Raw genomic sequence first — 16,159 nt, 5'->3', positions numbered from 1 at the left:
GATATCCATACTTTTACTGGCCTACAAGAGAATTATGGTATGTGAAGAGGGCTCTCTTTCATCTTTGCTATTCATGACAAGCATTCTATAAGAATTGTAGCAGGATTCCAAGCATCTCTTTATGGTCCTTCTGCCCAGGCTCATCATCTGTAAGGCCCTCCATTTGCTCTGATCGAAAAAAGTCAGTACGAAAGAAGGATCCTTCCAGTGAATGGAGCTTACCTCTCAACGTCGCCTTGATAATTGACAGATCCTCATCCCTATCTGCCAATAGTGAAACGATTTTTTGCTTTGCTCCATCATCCTCAGCCACCAGCCACGCTAGTAAAACATCGATTAACTGTAAGTATAATGAATGTTAGTCAATCACTTCTAGAAATGTGAATGATTGCAAACAAACCTGCAAAGAGAAAAGGCCAGCGTCAAAACGTCTAGAGAGCCATTCTGCAGCCATGACTTCTTGCTCTTCGTCTGTGTAGTTCTTCCGTTCCTCTTCGATGGCTTGTTCAACCGGCGACACCCTCGAAGCGTAGTCCCGTCTTAGCTTCACGAGCTTCACAATCTTTTCGTAGTCCTTCTCCATGAATTTGGCAAGGGTACGAATGCGTGGAGCCGAACCGCCCGGTAAGAGGCGTAACAGTGAAGCAAAGATACCCAACAGATGTTCTATTGTCTGGCTTTCTTGCTGGTTGGAGTCAGCTACAGCCGGCAAAGGTCTATTTGAATAAAACGCCTACCTTTCGCATGAACATTCCAAAAATTGTTCTCAGCCCTGCAACCTCGACTAGACGTTCGCACGCAGGGCCGCCCCCCAAACCACCCAGAGCATGGTCAAGAACTCGCAGGGCACGTTGCTTACTGAATTTGCCTTCCTTCAGCATGATCTGAGCAAGCTCAATGCCTTCGCCTTCTAGGAATTTCTCCTTGCCGGGATCTTCGTCGACGAGACATATCAAACAGTCGAAAAGATTCTCCACGTACTCCTCCTCGTCCGAGTCCTTTTCAGGGTCGCGTTTGCGGTAGTGACTCAGTAGTTGAAGTAAAATATCAACCCCATCGAGGCCAATGAATTTATCTTTGTTTTTAGGAGACGATTGTAGCAGAATGGCCAAAACCTCTGCAGTGTACTGCTTATTTTGACTGACTGGTCTTTCTTTCTGCTGTATACGAGAGAGAAGCCACGATAATACAGTAGATTCTTGACCAATTTTTTCCGCGATAGTGGTTTGAGAAGCCAAGTTTTCCAGTACATCTGGTTACCAACATTAGCGTCATGTCTTCAACAAATGTAAACCGAGGAGCATACTGAGCACGTAGTATACACCTGCTCTATCGGCTTCAGATGTTTCATCCAACCGTGACAGATTTTGAGTAAGGAGCTCAATGAGGTCGGCATCCAACTTATATCGTCAGCAATCGTTCCATGGAGCGAGAGCGGCACATACCAATGCATTGACGAGAGCATCCCACTGTTCCTGTTCAGCCTCTACATCTTCATCCGTCAACTCACTGATGATCTGGATTGCGTCAATGGCAATATCTGCATTTTCATGGGACAGCAATGATGTTAGAGACCCCACACATCCCAACTTGGCGAATTCCGCGTATAATTCAGGATGTTCGGATAAGATTGAGAGTCCTTTAATCTCCGTGTCTAGATCGGCTTCCGAGGCCATGAACCTAGGAGGATTGTAAGCTTATCTTGTCTCATCAAGCAATGAGGCCCAGTCCACTCACTTCTGGGGGTCATTCTCAAACTTCCCGCGCAGCTCGGCATTTTTCGATATTTTTCTTTCAAAGGTGAGGGCCAGCCGTCGCAACCATGCAGAATCGATTTTCTCGGGCTAAAGCAAACGTTAGAGCTGGGTCCAGATCGACACTGCTGCCTCAGATCCTTCCATACCGCTGTCTCTCCTTCATCCTGCTGGTCGATATATTGCATTGCCTGGGCTGTTTTGCGCTCCATGCCTCCTCCAAAGAATCGCCCTTCTTCATCGTCTGGGATATCCTCGGCATCGAAATCAGGTGGTAGTTCCGGGCCAGCCTCGCCATCGTCCTCAACGTCTCCCTCCACGATCGGCGCTTTCCCTTTCGACTTGACGTCGCCATTCGCGTCTAACTTCGCTGCTTTGTAAAGCTCATCTGACGTTGCGCATGAGCAACAGACTTTGTAGGATAGGTAGGCGCTGGGACCATGGGAACATACTCGGATCTTGTGCAACCTCTAGCTTGCGCTTTGCGCTCGCTGCTGAAAGAGGTTTCTTGTTGCAATTTAGCTTTGGTCTAATTCAAATATTCTGAGGAATCCGTACCTTGAAGAGGTCGTCTATGCTCGTCATGGTTGCGACGTGAGCGCAGCACAGGAGGGTACAGAAGACTTTCCTGCAAGGACGGGGCAGCAAGTCTGGAGGCACCAGCAATATAGCAAGAAGAAAGTTACTTTCGGCCTCCGCAGATGACTATTAGGCTCTCTTTTGAGTATGTATTCTTGCAGTCTCTTTTCTTACAATTGGTCGCGCAAGCTACTTTGGAGGAGATACGGGTGCCAGGACAAGCTAGAGACGCAATTAGCGATGCCAAGAGTTGAGCACTTGAAAGATTTCTCGGAGCGGCGTTTTCCTCCGCAGGTCATCATATTACGCTCTAACGTCTGCTCCTTGATCGCCATTCTTTATTCTAAGCTTTTACACTAGGAAATCTCCATCTTCACCTTCAGACTGCATTATGGCTCCCAACCAGCGTGTCGTCGCTGCCCGCTCCGGTCGGCCCCAGAAGGGCTTCTTCGGAGCTGCATATGAAGAGCTGACTGCACCCGAGAATGCCACGATCGTCAGAAGCCTTCTTGTCTTCGGCGTAAGTACCTCTTATTCTATATTTCTTTTTCGAAAGCCTCCTAGGAGAGATCACGACTAAACGCTCGAAATCCTTAGGCCGGCGTTGCGTTCCTTCACAGCAGCCTCAGCGAGTTCCTCCTCCCTCCGTAAGTCGAAGCAAAATCTCTCATACCTCTGATCTCTAGCACTTCTCAACGCCATTCTGGTACAGAAACTAATCGGGACAGTCTGTGAAAAAACTCCGATGAAATCCTAGACATCGGCGGCTCGAGACCTCCGGAACAGGCCGCAGAGTTATCGACAACCCACTCAATCATGACAGGGATGAGACCGCTTTCTTTCTATCATATTTTGTCCCGGCCTTGATGTAACGGCTACATGTACTATAATTTGTGCTTTGGTGGGCATACGTCTTTTGGGTGAATATTACGGATCACTCAGCTTCTACTTTGAATATTAAATGGCGTTCTGATAGACATCGTTGTGCGAGGGCTGTGCTGTCTGATCTTGCTTGGTAACTCAGAAAACCATTCACAAATAGCAAATTCGCATCAAAACAGAGCAACTCGCTTCGAAAACATGATCCTCAAGCAGCGCGGTTCGCTTATTCGACGCTCGTCAGTTGCGCATCCCCCTGTCTCCATCTAACTACATGCGAATTGTTATTGCAAATGACATTTTGTGCGTTTGGTTGTGTGCCATTCTTTTCGGTCTGACCTTCAGTTCCCTGGAACAAAAAGTAAGATGGAGGTAACATGTCTGTAGGACGACAAGGGGAGTTTGCTCGAGATAAGGCGCACTGCTCCCTGTTGTGACCAGGAACATCAGTGAACTGACATCTATTGTCTTCATTACTTTCTCTAGGATAAAATTCCTGCATGTGAAGAGCGATGGGCCTCCGGTTATTTGGTAGCACATGATCCCAACGTTCCCTGCAGTGTTCAAATACCTCTGTCAGAGCGACCAGTGAATATGATTGTACAAGCATTGGAACGCTTAAGACTTGTATCGTATACTTTCTTTTCTGCAGCACTCCCTTGAGTCTCGAAGATTGATCCAATTGGTCTAGATAAGTCAGCATTGATATCGCCAAGACGCCAGAGGCATCATCTCCCCGCAAAATCCCCCCACAAACTCCGAAAACCGCTTTACTCCCCCGTGACCGGGGAAATAGTTGTACAGGAAGTGATCATGTGCAGACCTAGAACACAGACAAGACCATTGATCCCCTTCTTCTTTCTTCTCTAGCCGCTCATACCCCGTCCATGTATATCAAATTACATCGTTTTTCTGCCGGTGCAGCCATCTCCAGGTTGCCTCGCTCAGGATGGTGACCACCAAGCGAAAGCTGTCTAGCGTAGACATCGATGCAGAGTTACCCAACACCAAAAAGAGCAACCTTCTGGGATATGATGCCCGCACACCTTGGCTCTTCGACTCCAAACCGTCGTCGCTAGGTCGGCGAACAGCCGGGAACCCTGCGGTACAGCATAGCCTTCCGCTGGCCAACATGGTCTCCACAGTACAAGATCTCATTGACCCGGATTTCGACCCTCTCATCGCGATACTTGATGACGAACCGCGTTTTCTAAAGCCACTACCCAGTCGAATATCATCGGAGGACCTGGAGTTTCTGAGATTTCGAGGTGCACTTTCGATTCCCGAGAGCGGACTGCGCAATGAGCTACTACGATGCTATATTCAGTGGGTGCACAGTTTCATGCCGGTCCTGAACCTGCAAGAGTTCCTGCGATGCGTTGCAGAAAATGACCCGGAAGGGAACATTAGCCTTCTCTTGTTTCAGGCCGTGATGTTTGTTGCCACGGCGTTTGTGGATTTCAAACATCTGCAGGATGCAGGTTATAAGACTCGAAAGAGTGCACGGAATGCTTTCTATGAACGATTAAGGGTATGTACATTGTCAAGAAAGGGTCAAGTTCCCGTTCGTGCCTAATCTTTTACACCAGTTGCTCTATTCGCTCGACTGTGAAGAAGATCGAATCGCCATCTTGCAGACGCTTCTCTTAATGACATATTGGTCGGACCATGTCAACAACCCACAAAGAGACATCTGGGATTGGATAGGAATATGCAACACGCAGGCCCACTCTATAGGATTGAACAGAGACCCCACCACATCCGACATGGACCCCAGAATGAAACGGTTACGGGTCCGCCTGTGGTGGAGCTTGTACTGTCGAGACCGTCTTATTGCCATGGGGTTAAGGCGACCAACCCAGATCAATGAAGGAACCAGCAGCGTTCCGATGTTGCGACTGGACGACTTTGATTTTGAACCGTTTCATCCGTCCGTGATTGAGATATTTCGCTGCCGTCAACTGGAGGATGTGTCCCACCAGAAGCGTCTAGCGACCATGTTCATTGAAAAAGCTAAGCTTTGCCAGAGCATTGGCCGCGTACTATTCGCGCAATACGCAACTTCTCAATGCCAGTTCGGTGTGACCAATAGGACCACCATTACGCTTGTCCCGCGGCAGGCCTCAGAATCTGAGCTGGCTCGATGCAGCCAAAGACTGGATTCGTGGCTCAGCGCCCTGCCGAAGGATGCGCAATACATTCCCGCATCCAAAACCAACTTTGAGGATGGAGAAGATGTTCTTCTCCTTCATGGCGCCATGCTAAGAATGCTCTATCATGCGACCATAAGCGCGCTCTACAGGCCGTGGGCTTATAGCCGGGATCCAGACAAATCGCGCTTTGAAATCACGCAAAATGCGCGGTCGAAGATGCACGATGCGGCTTTAGGTATCACGCACATTATACAGGGGCTCAATCAATTAAATCTGACTCGGTTCCTCCCTCAGTCTGGTGTCACTGTGATCATACCAGCAGCCGTGGCGCACCTGTCAAATATCATGTCCAACAACCCCGCCGTCCGAGAAACTAGTCTTCAGCACTTTCAGAGATGCATCCAGGTCCTACGGGGACTGAGGGATCTCTATCCCGCCGCGGACATGGAAGTCGCCAACATTGAGGCAGCAGTCAAAGTGCAGTCCGATAGCGTTAGCACTTTCCTCAAGATTATGGAATACAGCAATGTTAGCATCGACCAGCTGCAACCCCCAGAACCGCCATTACACAAACAAAGCATTGATTCAAGCATGCATACGGCTTGTTCACCAGAGGGTAGTTCACCAGATCGGCGAGGGTCCTTCGTGGGAGCAACGGATGCGCAGCCCAAAGAGCACCGTACTGGGTCCTTACAAACGAACAGAGCTAGCATTGCCACCTCAATCTCTCGATCGAACAACGAACCCGAACACACGAACCATCAGCAACAACAACCTACCCCTACGAATGATTTCGACGACCACCTCAACAACTTCCCTTCCCCTCAAACAATCAGCTCATTCATCCCTGCAGATCTGCTGCGCATTGACACTGACTCCTTTCCCGATTTTATATCTCCGGACCCGAATATCTCCTCCGTCCCGGAACTAGATGTGGACTGGACGGACGAACTTCTCGGAGGCACAGAGCTAAGTTCAGAGTATCCCGAGACGGGCTCGGTAAGCCATAGCCATGGTGGTATCACTGGCGATCTGGACAGGGATCTGGGTCTGGCTCTTGATTCATATTAATTACACACTACATGATGATGATTTACGTTGTTTGGCTTCTTTTCGAGCCGGTGTATTGGATTATGCTACTTTTGTGATATCCATGGTTCCCTTTGTAGGATTGTTCATGACTTCCTTTTACCTATTATTTTAACTACTATCTGTTCCGTCGTATGTCGCTGTGGATCAAACATCATCCAAAAAACAAAAAACAGAAAAACGCTTGTTCGTAGCTTTTGTATAAGCAATAAACATAATCACGCAGCCGTGGAAGAATTATCTAAGTCTAGTTGGACCTCCAGTCTATCCCAGATTCGTATCTTTATGTACAAGATGTACAGAAGCTGCTTCAGCCTGTTAAACGGCAGTACCTTAGCATATGCTATCCCTGCTTAGCCCAGCGATTGCTCTCATCGCCTTCTTCCCAGTAGTGCTCGATGTATCCTAGCCTCTTCTTCACCTCTTGCACCATATTTTTGTCGCCCGTGTTCTTGCCCATGTTGTCGCTCAGCTTGACGGCCGGGCGGCCGTTAGCCGTAGCGATCTTGATGACGATGTTGAGTGGCTTGGATTTCTTGCCGTCAGATTTATTCGTAAAATCGTCTGCAAGTAGAACGGTTAGTGAAACTGTAGACTGGGGACTAGACGGGATAGAACTCACTGGTGAAGAAAGTCCCGACACCGAAGATGGGGGCGAAGCCAGCCTCCTCAGCAATGGTCTTGTACTCGAGGCAGTGCTCGATGTTGAGCGAATCTGAAAACACGACAGTCTTCTTCTCTTTGATCCCCTCATTGTCGTAAAAGTCGCGGACCATCTTGACGAAGTAGGTTGGGTCGCCGGAGTCCTGACGGACGCCCGTGTAGACCTGCGCATATGTCTTCGGAGAGTGCTGGGAGTCGTTTTCATGGAGGGGAGCGGTGACTGGGGGTTTGGTTTCGGCCTCAGTCTGAGGCTGCGACTCGCTTGTTGTGCTCGCTCCCGATGCAATTGTGGCGACGGCGCCGACACCTGCGCTGGTATGGTGAGGGATCGGCTTGCGGAAGGCGTCGAGGAAAGCCGGGGTACCGAATGTATCGGTGAGGGCAATACCGAGGACCTAGTATGATGATGAGTGGCTTGTCTGCGTCATCTAAGAGGGAACTGATACGTACCCCTTCGCCGAAACATCCGAGCCAGTAGCGGAGAGCCAGCTCGTTCGCATTCTCGTAATCATCCGTGATGGCAGCGATGGCCATGAACCACTCGTGGGCCACAGTACCAATGGGAGTCACACCATACCTCATCGCAAAGTGCACATTGCTGGTCCCAGAGAAGACGCCCTTCCAGCCCTGTCGCTTTCCCTCTTCAGCAGCCCGGCATAGGCCCTGCATGACCAAGTCCTGAGTATGGTAATCGCGTCGACGTCGGGAGCCAAATTCGGAGAAGATGCATCCGTTCTCGAGCAAAGTGCAGCCCTTGCGGAAGGCCTTTTCCTCTTGGTTGCTATGATCCCAATCCTTGTCGGTGAACATGAAGTACGCCTGACTTGTGAGGGCAAGGAGTGGGATCTCGTAAAGGATAGTCTCAACCCAAAGCCCCTTGACCATATATTCAATATCGCCCAAGTCGTCATCGCTGCCGCTGTCTTGTACAGGTCTGAACTTGATATCAATCTGCTCCGAAGGCTTGAGTTGGAACGTAGAAAGGTATCGGAGGTAGGCATGGTTGAAGTATGGGCATTGCTTCTTCAAGAAAGCAATCTCCTCGTCGGTCACGCGGACGTTAGCGAGCCCTATCCAGAGCGACGAGTCAATACCAAGATCCCGCAGGTTGAGTAGAACAAATTCACATACTGTCCATCTGTTCCAGGAGCCATTTATAAGCACCCCGCGTCAACTTCATATCTGGGGTACGGTTCGTGAAGCCGTATGTAACATCTGCGCAAGAAATTCGATCAAAGCAATTCTAGGCTGTATGTCCGGAGTCAAAAACTTACGAACATCGGGAAAGTATTTCAGAATAGCACATTGCATTGTCAGCTTATACAGATCTGTATCCAGAAGGGAGAAAATGCCCTCCGGGTAAGGAGGGGTCGTCTCTTGACTCATCGTAGACAACTGTATCGACCTGCACACCTCAATTGGATCTACAAACTCAGCAGATCAGCATCCAGATGAGATCTCAACGTGCGATATGCGTCCCAAAGTCACTAGATATCAGATAGGGCTGGTACAAAAGTCCGTTGTCGTTGGCTAGTCAGTCGTCTTGCGCGGGGAATCAATGAAATAAGAAGTGGTTTGCACTGTTTGCACCTGTACATATATGTCATGGAGCACGCGACGTCATATGAGCACAATTTGCATCTGATGGGGAAGAAAAGTTGGGAGAGAACAGCTTGATACAGAGACATCAAGCGGCTAATATCCTATGGTGTCGCATTGTACCTACTAATGTTGCGCACAAAGAGAGTCATAGTTCATTGCCTTTGTCTATCCAGATGAATCATCCAAGTGCATGAATCTAGCTGAGAAATGGGCAGACAAAGAGATCTGGAGCAAACAATCTTACAATTGAGGCCTATACTGCAATTCAGATGACAAAGACAAAGGGACTGCATGTTTGACAAACGCGTATGAACAAAAAACAAAAAAGAAAGAAAAAGAAAAAGACACCGCAATCAGAATCGTACCGATGATGGAAGTTGGAGAGAGTAGAAGGGCAACAAGGTAAGAAGCAAAAAGAACCGCTCGGCCACCAGGGCGAGCTTAGTCAGCTTTTTTTTACGTTGCCAACTAAGTTCTGTGGGGTGAGCGGTAACACTGAATAAGTCACCACTTCCGGCACCAACCTTTGATCAACGTACCAAGCTCAATCGATCATTTAACGACTACAGGCTGCGCGAAAACGCAGCATAGGTTCATCAGGGTCAGACCCAACAATACAGTCACAGATGGCACATGGTTCCGAGGACTGTGCTTCCGTGTTGGAGCAGTTCGTTCATGATGTGGCGAATCTTCCAGCAGAAATCAACCACCTGATGGAAGAGATCCAGGCCAAGGACAAGATCATCCAGGATTGTCGCGCAACCATCAACTCTCGTGACAGCAGTTTACAGAAGTTCATCAAACTCAATGGCAGTCTGACGCCAAACCCCAAAGAAGAGCAGTACTCGAAGGTGATTCTACAGAATCTGGACAGGGCGCAACAGTTACAGGACGAGAAGATACAGCTGAGCGAGAAAGCATGCATCCTGCTCGATCGCCAAATCAAGAAACTGGACATCAAGATACGCGACCTACAAAACGATGGCGTGCTTTCAAATGATCCGCCCCTGCCCTCCCTTTTCAACAACAAAGACCAGTACCGCGATCCGCCCAAGATTTTCTTCCCCGATGCAACCGCCGCGGATACTACTTCTTCCCCTCTTCAACCCACGTCAGGCAACACCAATTCGTTACTGGGCATCTCACAACGGCTCAACCAGTCGCTTGCGCGGTCTACAAGTTCAGCGGCATTGGCGACGCAAGGCGCCGCGCGCAGCTCAGCTCCAGCAACCCCGTCTGGCACAACCCACTTCCAACACCGGCAACGCGAATCATCGGCAGGAGCGGTAGAGAACAAGCGGCGACGGCTCAACGCATCATTAGGCACTCTACCCGCTGCGTCGTCTAATCTCCGCCAGTCATCCCTTGGCCCTGGCACACCCAAGGGTGGCACACCGGCTTCCAGTCGCGCAGGCAGCGCCGGGCCGCGCGCAACAGGCGCAACTAAGAAGGCGGCTACCAAGAAGGTCGCGCCTCATCAACAACTCAAGAAGATCAAAGCCCATGGTAAAGCGACAAAACGCTCGTCCAGTGCGAGCGGTCGTGTCAAGCTCACCGGTGCGACCAAGAAGTCCCCATCTGCGGCGGGCGGCGATGAAGATGAGGACGATTCGCTCCTCAGCAGTGCCGAGGCTTCGGATTCCAATGCCAGTGATACTAGACGCATGGATGAGGACATTGACGAGGAAGATGAGGAAGAGGAGGGTAACGAGGATACCAAGGTCTACTGTACCTGCCGTAGTGTCAGTCATGGAGACATGGTGGCGTGTGATAACGACAACTGTCCCTACGAGTGGTTCCATTGGAAGTGTGTTGGTCTGACAAGGGAGCCGGTGGGAACTTGGTATTGCCCACATTGCAAGTCAAACTTGGGCAAGTAGTTGGTCTCTTGCCGTTATATCTTGATTTTCTGGTCTGGCGTTAACTATGCGATGTTGTTATTTCACTGTACATATACCCATCACATGTACCTTGACGAAACGGTACCTTCATGACCTGCGAGATAGCGAGAACAAACTGTCTCCTTTCCTGACGCGATAGCAGCTGATTTAATACAATTCTAAGGCGGCCTTGTAGGTTGAGCTTAGAGGTACTTGGTGTAAATCTTCGAGTTACAGAAGTATTAAGAAGCACTGGTATGTTCATAGCATATCGTGATTAACTAAGGTGTACAACAAACATGCATCATCACCTCATTACGTATTCTGAGGGAACGGTAAGCCGTTGCAAGGACAATTTTGAAGCTCGCAAAAGAGTATCTGCAGGTCATTTCCATCATATCTCCGCGATGAGAACCCGGGCCGTTTACCGACCGAGACGGATGACACCAGCCGCCATGAGTTTCTGGATCTTCGTCCGAACCTGGACGTTCTTCATGTGCTCTTGCAGGGCAGCAGGGTCGCTCTTGGCCTGCTGGAGGATGCTCTGCATGACTGGATCCTGGAGGATCGACATGATCTGGTCGCAGCATGTTAGAACCAATGCCAAAATCAATGAAAAAGGCCGAAGTGACTTACCTCGGGGTCGTTCTGGATTCTCTCCATGGTCTGCTCCTCCGTCTCGCCAGCACGAGCGCTGAACTGAGCCTCCAGACACTTTTGCTGCTGCTGGTCGATCTCACGGGTGTGTGTTCCGTCGTCTTGCTCTGCGGCTTCCGTGCAGGCATCCAAGGCCTTGCTGTATTCCTTCATGGCAACCAGGGCTTGAGACTTGCGAATATAGGCGCGAATGAACTTGGGATCACGGCGGATAGCCTCGTCGCAATCCTGAACGGCCTGGGGGAAAGCCATAAGCTTGATGAGGGCAGCGGCACGGTTCGAGAATCCTCTGGGGTCGTGAGGAGCGCGCTTGGTCATCTCGGTAAAGGCTTCAACAGCACCGGGCCAATCCGCCTCCTGGAACTTCTTCTGGCCGAGCTCGCGAGCCTTTTCTGCCTCGACGGGGTCAATGTAGGCCTCTTTCTCGGCCTTGACCTTGGCCTTTTCTGCGTTACGGAGCTTGGTGAGAGCATCGGGAGTACGGTGTTCAGTGAGGGATTTGTGGTAGTATTCAATAGCTTGTGTGAAATCACCAAGCTTTTCATAAGCGGTACCGATTCTCGCGAAGGCCCTTTGAAGACACATAGTTAGCTGAGTCAGACGAAAAGACGAAGTCTGCAAAACTCACTTGGCGATGACCTTGAAATCTGCCCGAAGTTCGCGGCCTTCTTCAACGGCCTTCTGACAGATCTCGATGGCACCCTGGAGATCACCCTTCTCGAATTTGGCAGCACCGATGTTGTTCAAGTATGTAATGTCTTTGTTGAGCTCCCAGGCCTTGGTGTAGTGTTCAATAGCCTCATCGAATTGCTTCTTCTTGTAGAAGTCGTTGCCGATCTTCTTCTCGGCATCACCAGCTTCCTGGGCCTTCTTCTTCGCGATCGTCTCCTCATCCTCGGGCTCAGGCTCAGGCTGGGGTGCCGGTTCGGGCTCCTTCTTCTTTTCGGCAGCAGCGGGCTTCGCATCGGGCATCGGCACGTCCTCCTCAGCTTCTGCAGCAGCCCGAGAGGAACCAGCGGCCTCCGGGGGAGCTCCAAAGCTCATGTCGATTCCCAGCAACACACTCATAACCTGCAAGAAACGGGGATCCTGGATCTCCTGCGGGCTCATGCTGTTGGGGTTCTGCTGGAGGCGCTGGAGTTTCGCCATAAAGTCGGCGTCTGCAAGAAGGTGGGAGGTCTTGGGGTTGCTGGCTAATTTCTGGAACATCTGAGGATCGTTGAAGATTCCTCCCAAGCCAGCGGCAGGGTTGACACCGTCGGCCCGAGCTTCTCCATCGATGGCTCTCTTCACAGCGTTGAGACCGGACTTAGCCTGGTCGTTGCTCGGATCGAGCTTCAGGGCTTCTTCGTAGGCATCGTGTGCACCCAAGAGGTCACCTAGACCACGGCAAGCGGCTCCTTTACGGCTGTAACCCTTCGACCAGTCCGGCTTGATTTCGATGGCCTTGTTGGCATCGTCCAGAGCTTTCTGGTAATCTGACTGCGCAGCGTAGACAGCTGACCGGTTGGAGTATAGAATGTGGTTGCTAGGCTCAAGCTCAATAGCCTGTGTGAACTTCTCACTGTTCCGGGGCACAAAAAGGTTAGTCTTCTTTCTCGTGAATCCCGTGCAGCCTCGTTGAAACGAGCGGGGTAGCATGGATACGTAATACGTACATAGCAGTAGGGTAGTCCTTAGCAGAGAAGGCCTTGTTGCCCTCTGCCTTCAAAGCGTCAGCCATACTGCAAGATTTTTGTCAAGGACTGGTACGCTGGAACTGGTTGGAAACAATTTGCGGTAGAGAATCAGCAGATGGCGGACAAGGCGAGTGAGAGAGCTGGGCCGATATTAATGAGCTCTACTTCGTACCCGCTGGGTAGCTTCTGGAAATTTCCGAGGAAGTCATTGGATGCCTGAGGCAAAGCTAATGCCAAGCCTTCTAGAGCTTTACTGGCCCTAAACCCTTCTGGGCTGAGGGGAAGACACCGCCGAACAAAAAATAACATTGCCGCCGCATTTTCCTACATAGTGGTGGTTAGTCACACTGCTCCAATATTTTGACTCTGTCGAGGACGTGCATCTTTCCTTGCGCGTGCTGTCCGGCGTCGCTCTGTCTGGTTGTTTTCCGTTGGCGTCGCTTATTGGAGTTCAATCAATTTATTTCTATTTTACAATGCTCACTTTCAATGCCGTCCGGTGATATTTCTCTCTCTCTCTGTGACTGACGGCTCAAAAATGGCCTCCGCAGGCCCCTCTGGCAGCTCTATCAACGAGCTTGCATCTAAGCTTTACGACGAATGCTTGAAGAGATACGACTCTGATCATCTCTTCTATCAGCAAGACCTGCTGGGCTTGGGTGTCGTCGAGAGGAACAACCTACCACTTCTGCTGCAATGCACCCAGTTGCTTGTTGATCAAAAGCTGTTTCGCCTGCTTCAGGGCAAAAATGATCGTTTAGCATGGAAGATCATTTCTCGGGAAGATGCTGAGAAGTATGTCACTTATGAGATACTATCCAGTCCATGCGGCCGGCTGCTAACGTCCTATTCTTTTCTCCCATAGGCTTCAGAATCTCAGCCCCGACGAAAGTTTAGTCTACAATGTCATCCACTCGACAGGACGCAACGGCATCTGGGTCCGTGCGATCCAGAGTCGGACCAACTTACACAAATCTATTCTAGACCGTTGCCTCAAATCTCTGGAAGGGAAGAGTTACATCAAGAGTGTCCACAATGTCAAGTTTCCGAGTCGGAAGATGTATATGCTGGCCGGCCTCGCTCCGAGTGAGGATGTGACCGGTGGTGCTTGGTTTACCGACGGAGTACTGGACGCGAACTTTATCAGTACGGTCGCTGGTTTCATTGAGTATACCGTTAGTCGGAAGAGCTGGTATGAGGTTCCTGCTACCGGGAACAAGCGCTTGAAAACGGCCGACGGGCGCGCCTCGGTAAAGCAGGAATCGGGTGAAAAGAAATATCTCCCTTATCCTGCCGGCTATCAGGGCTATCCGACGGTCGCGATGATTACTGCCGCAGTGAACGAAAGTGGGATCACACCCGTCCGGCTCGGGGAGGAGAGCATCATACAATTGCTGGAGATGCTCTGCTATGACAAGAAACTCGTTGCGCTGAACAATGGCCAATTCTACAAATCTGTCAAGAATCCCGCAGCTGTGAAAATGGAAAAGAACCGGAAACCGGAGGGTGATGTGGAGGACGTGGGTGATAAGCTGGTCACGAATGGCATGACCGAAGTACCCTGCGGTCCATGCCCTGTCTTCAAGCTCTGCGTCCCTGGAGGCGCGGTGAGTCCGGAGACCTGCGAGTATTTCGATCCTTGGCTGCAAAAGGCCCTCGGTTTTTAGCTTGTTGCACGACCTTCCGTCGTCAAAGATCGTCCTCCCACGGCTAATATCCAGTTCATTTCTTCTATTTTTCTTCCGTCATAATTATCGCGCGCCCATCTTGCGCCAAGTCATTTTTGTCTGCATAGCGTTGGCGTTCTTCTGTGTCGGGACTGGTCAAGGTTTAAGGTCTCCTGTTCTCTTGATATGAGCAAGTTGTTCAGGGTGACAGAATGGGATTAAAGATATGATTTCGTCTAGTGTCTTGTATGATATGCGATGAAACGGAGATCCTTCTGGCTCTAGTAGCTTTGCATCAGACAGCCCTAATCTAGCTCACTTTATTTTTGAAGGTTCCAAACATCATCAGTAGAAGTATCTCATTGACATCGATTAGTCGACAGTATCTCCATTACCATCCAAGTGCTTCATTGTCAATTGCATCCAAGTTGATGTGCCAAGGCAAAGAATACTGGAGTTGAAGCATGGGGTCAGCCAACAGCCACTTATCCATTAAGATCAGATATGGTATGTAGTCTTCACTATTACCTCTCTACAGTACGACACGATGAAAACAAACTTAGCAACCTTCTTCAGTATCACCTTCACGCCTAATAATCAGTCATTAGCCTTCACCTTTGATGGAGTACTCTAGTAAAGTTGAACAGTCCTTCTCACTGATGATGATAGCGGTGGTGATCTCGAGCTTGTTAAAATTTGAATTGGTGAAGCAATACTCTGTACGAAGTGGCCCTATCTGCGCACTGCACCTGCCCACTGCACCATTGCGTAGTATCTATCTAGGTACGGAGTATCGGAATAGAAAACAGTCCAACACGTTAGCCGCATAATTAGCTTGAACTTGCAAAGTTAATCCGGCGCATGGACCTTGAATGGTCTCGTCTTCGGTTATTCTGTTCAAATTCTCGATTCATTCCAGTGTAAGATCCAGGCTCAAGCCGCAATACTCAGGTGCCGCTGGCTTTTGTATGATTGCGATTTCATCACACGTGGTATGCCCTGAAGTAAATTAATGCCTCATGCTGAGAGATGGCTATGGTGCCAGATTTGCCCCGCATCAATTGACGTAGCAGTGTCTACAAATGAACAAAAAGACCAGTCTAGTGATTTAAAGTTCTAAATATATTCTATGGGACAGTGATCAAAGCTACCAGGCATGCTTTGACCTACCTCGAATATACAGAGTACACTGTATATCATTTTCCATGAAGTACTCCACTCTGTACAACGATCTCAGAGCGTGGGACAATTCAGCTCACTGCATGTGCGCTACGTGTCCATGTGTCAGCAAAGACACTAGCCAGGTAATGTAATTCCTGGGTCAACCACCATCCCAGGTCAGCCGCTATCTTCTGTAATCTATATAAAATAGTACTTTTTAAGGCTTTAATATCTTATCTTAACAACCAAGCATCTACATGGATATAAGGTTAGGTATGAGGTATAGTATAGATATATAGAATCATAGTTACAAGTAACAGCCTCCTAGTATATATATATACTTAGGAAATATAAAAATACACTGTATTTTTGGTAATATTAGCTTTTTAGATATTA

The 16,159-nt window shown here is 49.4% G+C and overlaps 7 protein-coding genes across 7 annotated transcripts; 4 read left to right on the top strand and 3 right to left on the bottom strand.

Moving 5' to 3' along the window:
* Window positions 1-2: 2 nt before the first annotated feature.
* AFUA_7G01910 (beta-catenin-like protein 1) lies at window positions 3-2,525 on the bottom strand. Its single transcript, XM_741648.3, has 10 exons — window positions 2,313-2,525; window positions 2,207-2,261; window positions 1,904-2,142; window positions 1,738-1,844; window positions 1,446-1,680; window positions 1,307-1,400; window positions 738-1,252; window positions 401-685; window positions 223-340; window positions 3-168 (listed from the first exon to the last, which is right to left on the bottom strand). Exons 1-10 carry the CDS (start codon window positions 2,337-2,339, stop codon window positions 86-88), a joined length of 1,758 nt encoding a protein of 585 aa, XP_746741.2. The 5' UTR covers window positions 2,340-2,525; the 3' UTR covers window positions 3-85.
* Window positions 2,526-2,599: 74 nt separating this feature from the next.
* AFUA_7G01900 (uncharacterized protein) lies at window positions 2,600-3,535 on the top strand. The gene is made up of 3 exons (XM_077805155.1): window positions 2,600-2,853; window positions 2,931-2,980; window positions 3,062-3,535. The coding sequence occupies exons 1-3, from the start codon at window positions 2,725-2,727 to the stop codon at window positions 3,066-3,068; spliced, it is 186 nt and encodes a 61-aa protein (XP_077661284.1). The 5' UTR covers window positions 2,600-2,724; the 3' UTR covers window positions 3,069-3,535.
* A 462-nt stretch (window positions 3,536-3,997) lies between these two features.
* On the top strand, window positions 3,998-6,551 carry AFUA_7G01890 (transcription factor domain-containing protein). Its single transcript, XM_741650.2, has 2 exons — window positions 3,998-4,743; window positions 4,802-6,551. The coding sequence occupies exons 1-2, from the start codon at window positions 4,162-4,164 to the stop codon at window positions 6,434-6,436; spliced, it is 2,217 nt and encodes a 738-aa protein (XP_746743.1). The 5' UTR covers window positions 3,998-4,161; the 3' UTR covers window positions 6,437-6,551.
* A 246-nt stretch (window positions 6,552-6,797) lies between these two features.
* Window positions 6,798-8,688, bottom strand: AFUA_7G01880 (nicotinate phosphoribosyltransferase; the record flags this gene model as incomplete). Its single annotated transcript, XM_741651.2, has 5 exons — window positions 8,392-8,688; window positions 8,249-8,332; window positions 7,568-8,187; window positions 7,077-7,512; window positions 6,798-7,018 (listed from the first exon to the last, which is right to left on the bottom strand). The coding sequence occupies exons 1-5, from the start codon at window positions 8,501-8,503 to the stop codon at window positions 6,798-6,800; spliced, it is 1,473 nt and encodes a 490-aa protein (XP_746744.1). The 5' UTR covers window positions 8,504-8,688.
* A 657-nt stretch (window positions 8,689-9,345) lies between these two features.
* Window positions 9,346-10,599, top strand: AFUA_7G01870 (putative PHD finger domain protein; the record flags this gene model as incomplete). Its single annotated transcript, XM_741652.1, has 1 exon — window positions 9,346-10,599. One exon carries the CDS (start codon window positions 9,346-9,348, stop codon window positions 10,597-10,599), a length of 1,254 nt encoding a protein of 417 aa, XP_746745.1.
* A 242-nt stretch (window positions 10,600-10,841) lies between these two features.
* sti1 (Hsp90 cochaperone STI1) lies at window positions 10,842-13,116 on the bottom strand. The gene is made up of 4 exons (XM_741653.2): window positions 12,915-13,116; window positions 11,885-12,820; window positions 11,236-11,827; window positions 10,842-11,176 (listed from the first exon to the last, which is right to left on the bottom strand). Exons 1-4 carry the CDS (start codon window positions 12,977-12,979, stop codon window positions 11,024-11,026), a joined length of 1,746 nt encoding a protein of 581 aa, XP_746746.2. The 5' UTR covers window positions 12,980-13,116; the 3' UTR covers window positions 10,842-11,023.
* Window positions 13,117-13,155: 39 nt separating this feature from the next.
* Window positions 13,156-16,031, top strand: AFUA_7G01850 (RPC34 RNA polymerase subunit family protein). The gene is made up of 2 exons (XM_741654.2): window positions 13,156-13,730; window positions 13,801-16,031. The coding sequence occupies exons 1-2, from the start codon at window positions 13,474-13,476 to the stop codon at window positions 14,600-14,602; spliced, it is 1,059 nt and encodes a 352-aa protein (XP_746747.1). The 5' UTR covers window positions 13,156-13,473; the 3' UTR covers window positions 14,603-16,031.
* The last annotated feature ends 128 nt before the right edge of the window (window positions 16,032-16,159 follow it).

Source organism: Aspergillus fumigatus, chromosome 7 (genome assembly GCF_000002655.1).
Source record: "Aspergillus fumigatus Af293 chromosome 7, whole genome shotgun sequence".
Taxonomy (NCBI): Eukaryota; Fungi; Ascomycota; class Eurotiomycetes; order Eurotiales; family Aspergillaceae; genus Aspergillus; species Aspergillus fumigatus.
This window is presented reverse-complemented; position numbering and strand designations above follow the sequence as displayed.